This window comes from Cenococcum geophilum, assembly GCF_001692895.1.
Source record: "Cenococcum geophilum 1.58 unplaced genomic scaffold K441scaffold_1, whole genome shotgun sequence".
Classification (NCBI taxonomy): Eukaryota; Fungi; Ascomycota; class Dothideomycetes; order Gloniales; family Gloniaceae; genus Cenococcum; species Cenococcum geophilum.
In genome coordinates, this window is record NW_027137559.1 from 4,387,681 (window position 1) to 4,402,658 (window position 14,978).

General features: G+C 41.6%; 4 protein-coding genes across 4 annotated transcripts; 1 reads left to right on the forward strand and 3 right to left on the reverse strand.

Annotated features, from left to right (window-relative positions):
- Positions 1-205: 205 nt before the first annotated feature.
- On the forward strand, positions 206-797 carry K441DRAFT_710531 (uncharacterized protein; the record flags this gene model as incomplete). The annotated part of the gene is made up of 1 exon (XM_067653892.1): positions 206-797. A coding segment is annotated over one exon (592 nt), but the record flags the coding sequence as incomplete, so codon positions are not given.
- Positions 798-5,262: 4,465 nt separating this feature from the next.
- On the reverse strand, positions 5,263-6,948 carry K441DRAFT_710549 (kinase-like protein; the record flags this gene model as incomplete). The annotated part of the gene is given in 3 exon segments (XM_067653893.1): positions 5,263-6,319; positions 6,376-6,629; positions 6,648-6,948. 3 exon segments carry the CDS (start codon positions 6,946-6,948, stop codon positions 5,318-5,320), a joined length of 1,557 nt encoding a protein of 518 aa, XP_067510433.1. The 3' UTR covers positions 5,263-5,317.
- A 1,068-nt stretch (positions 6,949-8,016) lies between these two features.
- On the reverse strand, positions 8,017-9,035 carry K441DRAFT_599972 (uncharacterized protein; the record flags this gene model as incomplete). The annotated part of the gene is made up of 3 exons (XM_067645173.1): positions 8,569-9,035; positions 8,404-8,510; positions 8,017-8,344 (listed from the first exon to the last, which is right to left on the reverse strand). The coding sequence occupies exons 1-3, from the start codon at positions 9,001-9,003 to the stop codon at positions 8,017-8,019; spliced, it is 870 nt and encodes a 289-aa protein (XP_067510434.1). The 5' UTR covers positions 9,004-9,035.
- Positions 9,036-9,862: 827 nt separating this feature from the next.
- Positions 9,863-10,838, reverse strand: K441DRAFT_650472 (uncharacterized protein). The gene is made up of 2 exons (XM_067647036.1): positions 10,338-10,838; positions 9,863-10,286 (listed from the first exon to the last, which is right to left on the reverse strand). Exons 1-2 carry the CDS (start codon positions 10,687-10,689, stop codon positions 10,168-10,170), a joined length of 471 nt encoding a protein of 156 aa, XP_067510435.1. The 5' UTR covers positions 10,690-10,838; the 3' UTR covers positions 9,863-10,167.
- Positions 10,839-14,978: the final 4,140 nt, after the last annotated feature.

A 14,978-nucleotide genomic window follows, 5' to 3' on the forward strand; every position in this document is an offset into this window, starting at 1 on the left:
GAAAGCTAGTCCTAATTACAGACCAAAAGGACTAACCTCTAGATACCTTCTCTATACGAAACAAAGTCAATCAACTATTTGCATCAAAACTGCAAGTAGAAAAACCAGTTTTAGCATCTATAACTAGAACTAAAGGAAAACAAAATATTCTCCTTACGACTACGGAAGAGTATAATGCAGATTTCCTAGTCAAATATAAGGAAATCTGGCATAACTGCTTTACCTTTNAAAGAGAACAAAAACTAGAACCATGGGTTCAAATTATAGCCCATGGGGTTCCTACCCTACCTTTCNTAGGAGAAGGAGGCTCTAAGCTTCTAAAAGAAGAAATTGAGACNTTTAATCCTATAAGGATACAAGGACTACCTAGATGGATCTCATCTAGTGTAAAAAGACACGATCCACAGACCAGATTTGGCTCTATAGTTTTTACTATAGAGAACGAAGAAAAAAGACAAGAAATCCTCAAACAAAAAGAGATATCAATTGCAGGTACAGCTACTAAGGTAGTAAAATACCTTGAAGTCTCTCCTACTACGCAGTGTAATAGCTGCCAAAAATTTGGCCATATAGGAGATAGATGCTCTACTAGGGCCTATAGATATTGTGCGGCTGCACATCTATCTAAAGACCACGTCTGTCCTACCTGTATGGTAGGGGGCAGGCCTTGCAAGCATACTACCCCTCTTTGCATTAATTGTAAAGAAAAACACTTTGCTAATAGTAAAGACTGCGAGGTTCTTAAAGCAGCTAAACTAGTACATAGTACTAGTGTAGAAGATTCTATGGAAGAATAAAATTAATAGGATTCTAGAAGGAGGTAACTCCTACTAGGCTTCTGGGTAAAAGATATTAGAGAGCAAAAGGACAGAAATAAATTGCAAAAGGACAGGGACAGGGGTTAGGATTTCTTATAGTTTTTCTTACCATTTTCTCATTCCCTAGTAGTTGTAGTATCTTAGTATTTTACTAGGAAACTATAAACTCCTAGTTTAGGGGTTTATAAACTACTAGGACATAGCTACTAGTACATATTAAGCTGCCTAGAAAGGATTTATGTATATAGAACTATAGCGCCATAGCCCAAGGCTGCATGCGCAGTATTGTACGTAGTATAATACAATGGATAAAAAAAAAAAAAAAAAAAAAAGGAGGGCTACGTATAGAAGGTAATAGAAAGTAATAGAATTTATAGTAGAAAAAAGCTAAATTATTATATAAAAGTAGGTAAATTCGTAAGATGGAAAATGGTAGGGGTTTAGGGTAGAAAGTGGTAGAAAGTTTAGGTAGAAAATGTAAGTAATTTAATATAAAGGATAGCTAAATTTAGGGGGTAGAAAATAGTAGATCTCTAGTATAAAGAAATATTAGGCATAGTAATAGAGGGGTGCATTAAGAAGCATATACTATTTTAGCCTGTTTATATATAAAAGTGTAGTCTTTTAGTAACATCTTCGCCTTTTTACTATTATTATTAAAGCCTAGGCCATATACTTTCTTAATAATAGCCCAGAACCTACAGTTTGCTTTAACTCCAAAGTCTCTTAACTTATCCTTTATCTATACGCATTTAGTTAGTATAACTCCCTAGTATATTAATATACTCTAAAATTACTTTACATGCGCTAACTTAATTAGGTTTATAATCTACTTATTTTTATTCCTCCCTTAATAGACTAGCTTAGGTTACAGTCTATAATTTAATAATTAGCGTCTCTAATATAGAAGGAAATCGATCTACTTAGAGATTAACTTATAGGTTTAAGGATTCGCCCTTACCTATATATATTTTCGCGAGAAATATACTTATTACTTAGTGGAGGACGGCTTTATAGACATTCTTAACCTTTTAGTTTATATAGTATCCGTAATAGTCCTATATAAAGCGCGCTCCAAAACAATATTACGTTTATACTTATATACGCATTCTTTTTTAGTTAGTTTTATTTATATTAGATTCTACTAATCTGTTATAGGGTGGTGAGTTAAAACCACTATTAATGTTATAGATAAGTGCAGCATCTAGTAATTTAGGGCTTAATTAACGGGGGCGTAAGGTCAAAGCAATTATTATATAAGGTAGTCACCTAAGTCAAGTGCTTTTGTATATAATACCTGTTTTAGGCAAGCTAGGTAGCTCTAAGGTGTTATCTGTGTTTAATATTGCGTATCATTTTAGGTAAGCCTAGTGTATTAGACCTTGGTCCTCTCCTATTAAAACAAAAAGAGAGACGCTGCTAATTAAACCACCTATTAGCATACAATTAGTAATTTAAACACTATCTTAGGAAAGGCTTTTTTTTTTTTTAAAGAGCTAAACTCTCTGCCGCCTACCACTATTACTACCCAAGATGTACGCGATATTTCCGTTTAATTGCTCTTAGAATATACACATGCTAAGCTTTAGTCTTAGGGGTATAATATAAGGTTCTGGACTAAACTTCCCTCTCTAGATACGAGTTTGAAAGAAGTCTGGCTTAGTATATTTCCTCCTAATATATCTAATTCCCGAATCTAATTTGTTTATTAAGAGCCTATAAAGCAAGATAACACCTTAGGACCATTTTACCAATAGGTTAATCTAAATTCCTTTGCAGTATGGCAGTTCCAGGCTTTTTGAGAGGCTAGGTGATGAAATGATGAAGAACTACTACGAGTGACGGCTACCGGCCCGTTCTATAAGGGAGAACCCAGTCTTTGCCCTAAAAGGTAGCTATTTTAGAAGGAGAAATTCCGCACTATAGCACAGCAGGTTGAGTCTAAAGAGGTTAAAGGTATTGCTATTGGTGCTGCTGATAATATGGATATTAAGGAACTTTATGTCAGGTAAAACCTGAGTAGATAGTTATATAGCCGCAAGGTATGGCAGGGACGACTCGCTTGTGAGGCACGTGCGCTGCACGTGCCTAGGGAAACCCCTTCCTTCATCAGCATTTTGTTGGGGTGCCAAGATCCTGGAGGCCTCCTGACAGGATTTTGATTTTCCTGGAGGTCCTGATCGTCCTAAGAGGCTCCTGGCAGGATACCCCCTAAGCGACACCCCTCCCACCCCCCTCACCCCCTCCAAACGACACCCCTATGCACACACCCCTCGACACCTGTGCGCGCGCGCGACACACAGATAGCCTACACGTGCCTCTGCCAAGTTACCCCCTTTGTAGCCGCCTTATTTTTACCCTTCCTTACATCCTCCCTACCTTAGGAGGTGTAAGCTTTGCAGTGTGGGAGAATTGAACGAGCAACTTAATTAAAAATCCATGGAAATCAGGTGGTATAAATACATGAAAAAGGTGTAAGTAATAAGATGAAAGGGGACACTAATACGTAACTGAAACGGGGTGATACGCGGTAGAAACAGGGTAATACTCAGGTGAGACAGTGGTGGTACGTAGGGTGCGGTAGTCAGTTACAGGAGGCACTAGAACGGCAGCCAGCAGAGGACCGTCGCCAGAACCAGACAACTGTCGTCAGAACCAGACAACTATCGCCAGAACCAGACGACCGTCGCCGGAGCCAGACGATAATCGTTCGAACGACCAGCGAACACCACGATCGATTCAATCGATCGATCGAATCGAACCAGAGCCTTACAGGTTGTCCCGTTCCGTAGAAACCCCCAAAATCATCGAAGGCTAGCTTCAAGACCGAAAGAGAACTATCGAAAGCTGCTAGAAAAAGACATTAAAATATAAATTCATCCGGTCCCCTAGGTACCTACATGAAACAGTCATGCCAAATTTAATTTTTTTTTAAAGTGTTAACTTCTCAACAGGTCTACAAGCCCAAACTACCACTCAATATTATCCGCGCAAAGTTGAAGTAAGGTTAAACGACCTGATAAGTGACCTACGCATATTATATTACTATAAACAGCTGTACAGGCTGGTTGGTATTTAGGAGGAAGCCAAAGAAAACGCAACCCTTTGTAAGTTACCCATTGGCCTATCACAAAGAAGGTAGGTTGTCCATTTCCCTGGGAGGAAGAAGTATTAGACAAAAGGAAGGAAAGAGGGATTTGTCCTCTATTTGTCTCTAGGGACTGGCCGTCCGGCGAGAAGGCGACCGCCCTAACCGAGTTCAAATAGCCTTCCAGCGTGCTGCGGCACAACCCCATCGATGTCCCCCACAGCCGTATCGTCTTGTCGTTTGATACCGACGCAACCAGCTGCCTGTCCGGCGAAAAGGCGACAGCGCCGACGTAATCCAAATGGCCTTCGAGCGTGCTGCGGCAAGCGTTCCAATCATCTTCTACCTTTGGTATCATGCTAACCCACCCTGTAGTATGCTTCGCAAATGTCTGCCGTATGATACTCATCTCTGGAGTAAAGATAAGAGCTGAAGAATAGATCTGTAGAGGAGTGTCTTCGAGTAACGGCGGAACCGTAGTGCAAATCGTTTCGCATCGCGAAGAAAGCTCGAGCTAGCACTGTTGGCTGACTGTCTCACAGGTAAGTATAGCAATTACAATGAAGCGTTGCAAGCAGTCTTACGCCCGTGAGCGCCTGCAAGCTATCAATTATGTGGATGCATTTGTATGTTTCTCCGATAAGGCTCATGGCCAGTGAAGGAAATGCTTCTGGAGGAAAAGGTAGATCGAGTCCCTGTTGTGGATGTAGCGTTTTCCCTGCTCCAGATGGTGTACCCAATAACGGCAAGCATATTGTACCTCAGGTGGTAGACCGCTAGCGATTGTCAGTTCATCGATCTCGGTTCTCAGAGTCCCAGGCATCAAGAGGTTGCATATGTTCTGTTGCAGGCCTTTTGGGCTGGACATTAGTTCAAGGCACCGAGCAGCTAGCCTCTCATGTGTTTCCTCCTCATTTACCTAGAAAGGGCTCCTTCCCTGCTTTCCACAATCGACGAGGAACTCGCGAAAGGACAGATGTAGGAGCCGTACGGGAACATCCTCGCTATCGGGAATGCTGAGAACAGAGTGTGGAGAATCTAGCCGGCAGCTAATATCGTCTTTGGGCATACCAAGGAGACTTGCAAGCGAGGCAATATAGAGGGGACTCTCTAAAACAACGATGCTCCCAACTATTTCCTGGAACTCACTAGCCCATCTTTCTTTGTCCTCCTCATCTTCCTCGTCAAACAGCTGGTTTAAGATTGGAAGATATGTCGCGTCTAGCTTGGAAGCCTTGGTTTTCCGATACCCAAGCAGTATGTCTAAGCCGTATATAGTAATGGAAATTTTCCACGAATAACTCCATAGCTCCAGAAGACATAGTAATCATCTAGACTGACCGATCTAAACCCCTCGATATGAACAACGAGTAATAGAAACGCCGGAACGAAGCCATCATCAACGTCTAACCTAGTCTTCGACCCTGAAGGGCGATTCTTCCATGATGACAGAGTCCCTCGGTCGACCCCGGTGTGCGAGGGATCTTTCGCGCTGTTGGAAGATGGCTGGCTTGGACGGCGGTGGCTCAACTTGGTTGAATCGATAGTTTGGATCAAGCTGAGCCCTCTGGAAAATTTTGCCAAGCTTTTCTTGCACCTGATTAGTGTGATCGCGGTCCTCCGTGGCGATTCGAAGAAGGCTTTCAGCGATGAGGGTCAAAAGGGCAGCCAGCGCGGTGTCGCCTTTACATCGTGGATCGTCTTGCAGTTCCTGTATCGCTTCCAAGACGGCGGGATGCACTTCTGCCGTTCGCTGCGAAGTCAGGTTGTAGAAGTAGTACTTGGAATCAGGCGACTGAAACGGTACTCTAGCGATGCTAAAACTGTTAATTGACTCAACACCGTGCAAGAACCAGATAGAGAACTCGAGAAAGATGCAACCGAGCGACCAGATATCATATCGGCGAGACCTGGCTAAGTCCTTTTCAATGACGGCCTCTGGTGCTTCGTACGCCGGGGTGGTGGCCGTGCTGATCGTGGGCCAATTTCGCTTCATGGTGGAATGTTGGTGTACTCGTGAGACGCCGACATCGGCTACGACTAACAAATCGCCGTCGGCTTGAATGAAATTGAGGATGTTTTCTGGTTTGAGATCTCCATGGCGAAAGTTGATGTCGTGAAGGGCTTTGAGCGCTCCAGTCAAACCGAGCATCTGGCGTAAACACCACAAAGCCAGATCTGCGTCACGATCCACCGAATCTTTAGACATCCAGTAATCTCTTAGATTCCCGCCTTCCGCCCAAGGAAAGATTACGTAGTATTGTTCTCCAGTATCGAATGTTGCGTAATGCTGGATGAGATGCGGATGTTTCAGACTTCGAATTCTGGCTAGATTATTTCTCTCCTGGACGAACTCATGTGTGCTCTTGATGTTGAATTCCTTGACGGCAACCTCGATTTTGTCCCCTGAGGCCTTCTGAATTTAGCTTCCATTCAGCTGCAGGGAATTGGGGATGGAGGAGGGCCTACCTGGATCCCCTTCTGATGAGCAGGGTGAAGCTCGCCTCGATAAACGTCGCTATATTGTCCATGTGTAATGTTTCTGAGGGACTTAAGCGGCAGAACGTATCTTGGGTCCAGCGTCACATCTTCACCACTGTTCTCCAGGACGGGCGCTAGAACAGTCCACTGAGTTTCCAGAAACCTGTCAACTCCGAGTTCGTTCCAGCTAGCGAAGGAATGGAAGACCGTCCCATCGCTCGAGACTAAGCTGTTCCCTTCCCCTGCCGTAGGATTCTAACTGAGTGGTAGGTGACTGTCATTGAGTCCTTCTGCGAGAAGGCCCTTGGCGGCGCCGGGATCCCCTATTAAGACCAAAATCGCAAAGACTTTCTTGGCACTTTCTATTATTTTGGTTGGAATTCCGAATCCAGCGATGAGAACCAGGCCAAATATACTAATCTTAGGGAATAGCAAGGCTTCGATTTCCTCTTTCGTGATCTCAGCTTCCAATACATCTAGCGGCAAAAACGTCTTTCGGTTGCTCAGCTTGCATTCAATCTTGGAGTTCTTCAGTCGGTTGTATAAAGAGGTGGTGCTCATCATTCGTTGTGGGATAAGATAGTACGATATCGAGAGGGAGATCAACTGTGGTGGAACGATCGAGTAAGTATTGTGGGTGGTGGGTGGACGTGGGGGTGATATTGTGCGGCTCTCCATGCCTGCGATTCCCAGGCCCAATCTTCGCTCTTGCTATATCCTTGTGTTGAGGACTGACTTGCTGTGCCGCATCGACTCATCAGTCGCGAGACAAATCGTGATTTCCAGTCCGCCCTCGCTTATGGCTGGCAGCTTGCATGCTTTTGACAGATGACAGGCTTTCAACGAATTTTGTATTTTACTCAATTACCAGCTCGCCTTTGAGCTTTCACTCATTCATTTTATTGCATTGCCTCAAGTAAAGCTGCAACTATTCATACCATATAACTCTACATCTACTCCAACTCCTTTTATTCTCCCACATCAATCCGACGCCTTGCTTTGGCTAACCGTTACCACGCCCATTCCATCTTATTTCCCTTTATAGCTGCTACACCTGTCTTCATATCCGCTGTAGCTGCTAAGGGCCCTCATCAGACGATCGAACTTTCAATCAAGCATAACTCACGTTCTGCTTTCGACTGCCAACCTTCTACTTCTATTAAGCGTCCTTTACCTTATGAACACTAAGCTTCCGACACCAATTATCAGCCGAGTTTGGATGATCTGGCTACGATTCAAAAAAAAAAAAAATTGGTAACCAGACGGAATAAGTACACATCAGTCAGGTGAGGAACGTTAACTAAAATACGAGATGTTCTGAGAGAGCTTCTAGTTTCAATGCTAATCCTAGTTCCAGTTTCAATCCCAATTCCAATCCCAATCCCAATTCCAATCCCAATCCCAATTCCAATTCCATTTCCCATGTCAACTCCAACGCAATGAATCCACCGCCAGTTAATGGGGCAATCGAAGCCAGCCCGCGTTCGGCAGCGCCACTCTCTACAGCCTAGCTTCACTGGATGCTCTCCAGACAGAACACATTAGGAAAATTATGGATGTTGTAGATGAGCTCTGCCGCGCCAGCGCTGGCTCTCTCCTACTCTATGATTACTCCTCCTAGTCCTTTCGCTACTCTTTAGCCTTCACGATAATATTATCGGCCTTCAGTTCTGCCAGGCCGAACACGGTCACTAAGGCGGGCCACAACTTTTCTTGAATAATGGGTAGTATCGTAGAGGAGAGTGCTTTCCGTCCATCTTCATGACAAAATGACATTAATGCCATCTTGCACTTCGCGTTAGTATCCTCTGTGCCCTTCCCGAAGATCGCTTGCTTGCGGAATTCTATAGTCTGGCCTGTTTCCTTTTGTATGGTCCGTCTGCTCCATACAATAATGTTTGTGCCTTTCGTCCACTTAATTTGGCCATCAAATCTTAATCTACTGTCTTGGGTTATTCTGCGCTTTCGTTAGTTATCCCAACTTAGTTACTTAACTAAAAGAAAAAGGTAATCTACCTAAATAAACATATCACGTCTCTTCCGCTCGCTGCTTGGATTAAGCACCTCTGTATTGCATCTGTCCAGTTTTGGCATACGTCGTATGTTTTGGTAATTCCAGATCGCTATGTTTAATTAGCACCTTATAGTAAGTAATTCATGAGTATAGGATAAGAGACACACTGTATAGGATAGTGAGGGCTGCTGACCCTCTACCGTTGACATTCTGTACTCGATCCCTCCTTTTGTGTACGCCTTGTCGCCCTTTAATAGCACAGGGATCCTTGCCGAACTATCGATAACTAGCCCATGGCTAGTGTAAGCCAGTCGGTGTCTTCCGTCGTCGCCGAAGTACATCGTGTTAGGGTCGTCGAAAAGCATCGATGCGATTAGGATACTCCAGGAGGTGCAAAGCCCGTGGTGCTCTACCCATAATCTGCGGAGCTCATCGTCTGGTGATTGTCGAATTCGTTTCTCTAGGTATTCTATGGTGCTTTTGTCAAATCGTGGAATCCGAACAATCTCTTCCCAAGTTTTCTCTGAAAACTGTAAAATAACCTCAAACATGTGAAAAGAGCTGTAGAGAGTTTTCGGCCATGTCTTACGACATGCTTCCATTGCGCGCTCAAAAAGACTAAGTTGAGAATCCATCGTTTTGTAAGCTGTTTGTGAGAAATTGGTTTGCTAATGTACTCCTTCCTATAAGTATTTGGAAGCTAGTGGTTACCTACACATAGACTTCCAGAGTTCCATGGAATGTTATAAACTTTGCCTTATTAGGTAGTGCACGCACTACTAACTAACCTTAACCGGAATTAACATTAATACTTGCCCACACTGTAAAACTGCCTATTTATCCTTAACACTGCGTCCTCACTGATTGACTTCATCGTCGCCATTAATATGTTCGATGACACGAGCTTTAAGACTCCTAATGACTTCCCCAGAAATGAGGCCGCTACTTCCTCGTGTAAATATATTCTCCTTTATTACCACTAGCCAAGAATTCGACGCTGCAAATAACTAAGGTTAGATTAAAAATTAAGTTCCGCTTTGCCAAGAAGCCGTTAAACAAATATGACTCATAAATAAGAAAAAATTCTTCTTATCCATTATCTTTTGGCATACTCCTCGGTGCGAACCTAGTCCTTCTTTAGCCCCTTATCCCATGCGCTGTTGAGAAAGGCGTACGCACAAGCGAACCAACCAGAGTCTCTAGATTGAATCGAGTCTTCACAAAATGAAGTCGTGAATTTGATCAATGAATTAAGGCTCTAAATCATTATAATAAAGCTCAAACTTGATATATAATTGACTCTATCGTGTCCTAATTAGGCTGCGGTGTTCCTGCCTTCTTTGCAGAGAGGTATATTGCATAGAGCACAGCCGAATTGAGTACTTGGAGGAGCGTGTTGATGTTTTGGTGTTCGTGCACGGGCCTCTTTTGGCGTACGCATGGATAGAGACTTAGCAATGTTGGCATTCCTCTTTTTCACCTGGTGTTTTTAAGCCTTATTACAATGCTGCTCCGCAACTTCACGATCTCACGCTTTTCTACTGCTGGGACATTCTACGCGGAAACTACGGAAAGACAGTATTACTGGGATAGTCTAGATATATAAGGACCCAATTGCCATAACGGAATTATCGGACTATTTTAGGATATAGAATTATCACTACAAACAAGGACATAGTGCTTTTTAATCCATGCGGCCCTTGTAGTGTGAATGACTCCTAATGCCTATTACTGTATATCTCTTTACAGAGCAAACAGACAAACCATTAATAACACCGAAGACTCTCATCGCTGTCCTCACCCAACCCCTGTTGATATAGAGAGTCTTCGTAATCTTCGTAATCGAGGTCTGGATAGCCGTCAAACGGTATAGAATCCCCTAAGGCTATCAGGCTGTTAGCATGCACCTATAACAAAGAGGAGGTGCTTCGCATACCGATATCACTATCCCAACCCCTTAACCTCATATACGCATGTATCTCTTCTATACTCATCTCAAAAATCTCTTGTGTTGGCAACGGATAACCAGCGACCTTTGATGGCGTCTTAGGCGTTGCAGGGCGTACAGGAGATGCTGGACGGTTCATTGATATAGTTGGAGACGAGATGTTAGTCGCAGGAGTATTGGAGGAGCTGGCGGGCGGAGTCAATGGCGGCGTCATGGAAGGCGCATTTGCAGGAGCTAGGAGACCTAGTGGTGGCTCGGAGGCGGCTCGGCAAGGCCGTTTAGCAGGACCTTGCGTGTAGTGGGGTTCTTCGGAGGGTCGCTTGGAGGATTGCGATGCCATTCTCTGAGTTCGTGATAGAGCTTGGACTTGAGCTAGAGTTAGAGGTAGAATGGGAGAAAGCGTTGGAGAAAGAGTCGGAGAAATATTTGCGGATGTTTGATGGAAGCTGCAGTTGGGGTAGAATTTGCGTTGGAGGTGTTGTTTTTTTGTGGTGCCTATGAGTCACGGCAAGTGGGGTCTCAGCTCGGCGTGTTACGGAAAAACTCGGTGTGGTTAGAAAGTTCAACCTGGTCAGAACTTTAAGTTTAACTTTCTGACCATGCTCAGCTTCTGACTATGCCGAGCTTTATATATATACAGTGCATATTCAAATAATTTTCTTTTTTAGAATTTAGATTATTTAATAAATTATATAATGCTTAAGTAGCATATACGGGCATATTTTGGTTGCCCTGGAGGAGAATTAAATTGAAGCAACTCAGAAGAATCAAATTGAAGTAACCAGATCTTGCCTGACGTACGCTTCCTCTTTCTAAAGTTCTTGCAGCCAAGCATACGGCTTCGCTGCAATTATGCGCGTAGCGAATTTGAAATTTTTACAGCGCTCGCCAAAGGGTGGAAGAAGGCCTTAAGTATAGTAGGGTTTATGAGCTAGGATTATTATTATATCTACTTATCTAGGTATTTAATAGCTGCCTAATAGAGTAGGATAGGTTACCTTTATATTAGTTACTGTAAGGGATATTTTATCCCATTGTGTCTTCAGGTTCATGCACTTTTAGTTCCCGCGCACCGTCGCACGCCTAAAAAGCCAATCAATAAGCTCTATACCGTATATAGTTTGGTGTTCTGGGCGTCGAGTCAGCTCCAAGCGATGAGCTGCTGAGAAAGTTCGGATAGGGGTCGTTCGTGTATTCGCGATTTTTGGTCAGAAGTCGTTTAATATTAAATCCTCGTGTATACTGCTTACCTGAACCTTATAGAGCCATACTTTCGCGGCATTAATTAGCAGCAGCGTCGTCACAGCTGCCCTAGAGCTTGTTCATGCAGTAGTTCCAAACTCCTAAGTATGAGCATGAGCCGTCGCCCGAATCGTATATAGAGCCTCTACTAGCGCAGAGTTTTACACAGGAGTTTTAAATCAACCAGTATACTTACGATCCTCAATCCGACTAGCCTATAGAGCTTCTGCCCGAGCAGGCTACCGTTATATAAGGCGGGGAGCGAGTACAGGAGGATAAGACTAAGGAGGACGGGTTTTGTGCTATAATTAAGCCGCATAGGCAAGCTGCTAGTAGTAAGGACGATTTAGGCGATAAGGATTAAATTGATGATATAATGCTGCCTTAGCTGTTAGTAGATGAAGTAAAGCAGCTAGGCCTTCCGTTAGTGCCTACTAATTAGTAACTACTACCACACGTTCCTATAGAGCCTTTATACGTCGTCAATCTTCTATATAAGCTCTATATCGCTACTTAGCGCGCTAGTGAAAATATTAACCTTGTTTCTACTATTAGCAGCGCCTCCCCTACTGCTAATACTAATTCCTCTACTAAGCGCGATAAGCCATACGATTGTTAAGCTTACTGCTTAATTACTAATCGTTAAGATCTAGGATCGAGCGAGGGGTATAGGAGTAGGTGGGACCTTCCTGGGCAAGTCTTCCTACTCTTTTTTAGCCAACTAATCTTCTATCTACTCGCTACTAACATAAATCTCTATACTGCTAAAAAGAACGCTAACGGAATTAACTAATTAGGACGTTACGCGGGTAAATAAAAGCTTATCTAGAGGGACACGTCGGCCAGCGAATTAATAATTTAGATAGGCTTAATTATCTATATGGGCGTCTTTCGGCAGCAGCAGCCGCGTAATATCTAGCGATGGGATAATAAATAGCCTATATACGCAATTAGTTCCTTTATACCGCGCAGATAATAGGAGCAGATTAAGCGCTACTTTTATATATTAGCTCTAGAGCTTAATAACGCTAGAGAGTATATATACGCCAAAATTAAACCTTTAATATTAGCACTAGGCGAAGCTTTTTAACGCTATATGGTGCCTGGCTCTATAGTATCTGTTAATAAGATAATGGTAAGGTTTACTAGTAGATCTAGCTATAAGATTAAGATACCAGGTAAGCCGATTCCTAAAGGATATAAGATTATAAGCCTTTGTTAATATAGCTACTATTTTAGCTTTATATTTAGCAGCGGGATAGACGGTTTTTATTACCTACCACGTCGAACAGAGCTCACCAATATTATCCTTAATTCTACATCCAAAGCCGTCTTCTACCTCTACCGCTAGCTGCCCCTATAAGCTCGTCAATTCTGCCTATTTTATAATAACTTCTTTAGTAATATTTGACTATTTAGTACGCTCTAACGGATTGGAATTGCTACCTACGGAACTACTCGTTTAAATTTAATTAATTATCCAGTAGTATATAAAACGGTAAATAAAAGAAAGGCAAGACTACCGTTTAACCTTATATCTGGTGTAGTAGTAAAAGACGTACTCTTAATTATCTGGTAGGATAAGAATCTAGTCTATTTCCTAATAACTACACACACCTATAGCTCAAATAACGTCGGTGAGGTTAAGTAGTGTCGCCTATAGCCGTATAACTCCTTCCTTAAGGATCTAGTTGCTTATATATAGGGGGAGGAAGCCAAGAAAAAGCTAACGCTGCCGCGTCTATTAATTAATTATAACAACTAGATAGGCGGAGTTAATATACACAACCAGCTTTAAAGCTACTATACTACTTAGATTACTGTAACGGAACCTTGTAGCAAGAACTACGATAGGCTCGTTATTGGGCTAGGTGTATAAAAAATGCAAGTATAAAAGTCAACAACGTAATAATAACTAGTGGAGTGGTTGCCCAATAGATTAACTCTAATTATATTCTGAGAATTATTATAAGGAAGGAACTATCTAGGTAGGGACTAAGGGTCCTTAAATACACAACCGTACTCCTATAAAAGTTATTGCTCTATCTACTCTGTCTACTCTATTCGCTCTATTATAAATCTTACAGATTATATAAATTATATAGATTATATTACGTGACCTTACTTACTATTCCTCGTTATATAGTTCTACGGGTTCCATCCTAGACTATGCCTATATTAACTAACTAGCTTCTTCTAACTCCTCTCTAAGTAGTTATAATATTATACTTAAAGCGTCCGTAATACTATCTCCCTCCTTTCTATCTTTGTTCTTAAAGATACCTAGTATCTCTAAGTTATTTACTAGAGGTGTAATATCCATCTAATTAATTTGGTTAATATTATTACTTATTATACCTAAAGCGTCTTCCTCTTCTTTAACTTTTTATTATACGTATACGGTCTCGTCTATACTATCGCTTAGTAAGATAATACCGTCTCTATATTCTCGCTGTATAAAAGAGGGGTTAGTCTATATTATATTAGCAAGTCCTTTATCTTAGTAACCCTCTTCTTATTTAGAGTATACTAAAGCAAACATTTAATCGCTCTATAATATTCGTTCTATTTCTAACGCTAAGTATATATATCCTATTATTCTTAGTAGTCGTTAAGTTCCCTAAGTAATTTATTATAGGGTTTTGTATTTAATTAGCTGCTATAAAGCTTAATAATAAACTATCCGTCACTCTGGCGGAACTTCATCGTTCTTATAATATTAAAAAGGAGGCTGCTAATACTTAATAACGTGCTCTTAATTCCCGTCTTACTATATCTACTTAGTTAATCCGTCTTAAGAAGGTATATAAAAAGGTTCGTTTTAAAAAGTAGAAACTTATAGAATAAGGTCTACAGGAACTTAGTAATAAGAGAACCAACTCTCTTCCTATAAAGGAAATAACTCTAAATAGTTCGGCAGTCGCTCTTCTTAGGTCCCCCTTAGGTAACTTATTCTTTAGCAATTTCTCCTTATTAATATTGCCTGACCTATTTTCTTTTAATACTCCTATACCTTTCCTATAGCATTCTTTAAATTCTCTAATAGCTTCTAGGTAGTCTTATTATAGCCTATCCACTTTACTTTATACTATATCTTATTATTAACATCCTTATAACTAACGATCTTTAAAACTTACTATTTATCTTCTTCCTATCCTCTATACGTGTCTACTTTGTAGATTAGTAGCTTAATATTTCCGTATACTAGTTCTAGCATTGCAATATATTATATAGGGTAGATTTTTATTTTAGCTAGTAGGTTCAACTTAAATATAACCAGTGAAATTCTTTACGTAATTTTAAAAGGTCCTAGTCTAACGTGGTCTAACTTCTTACTTAGTTATTAACTTTTGAAATTTTTATATAGTAGCTATACTTTATCCCCCT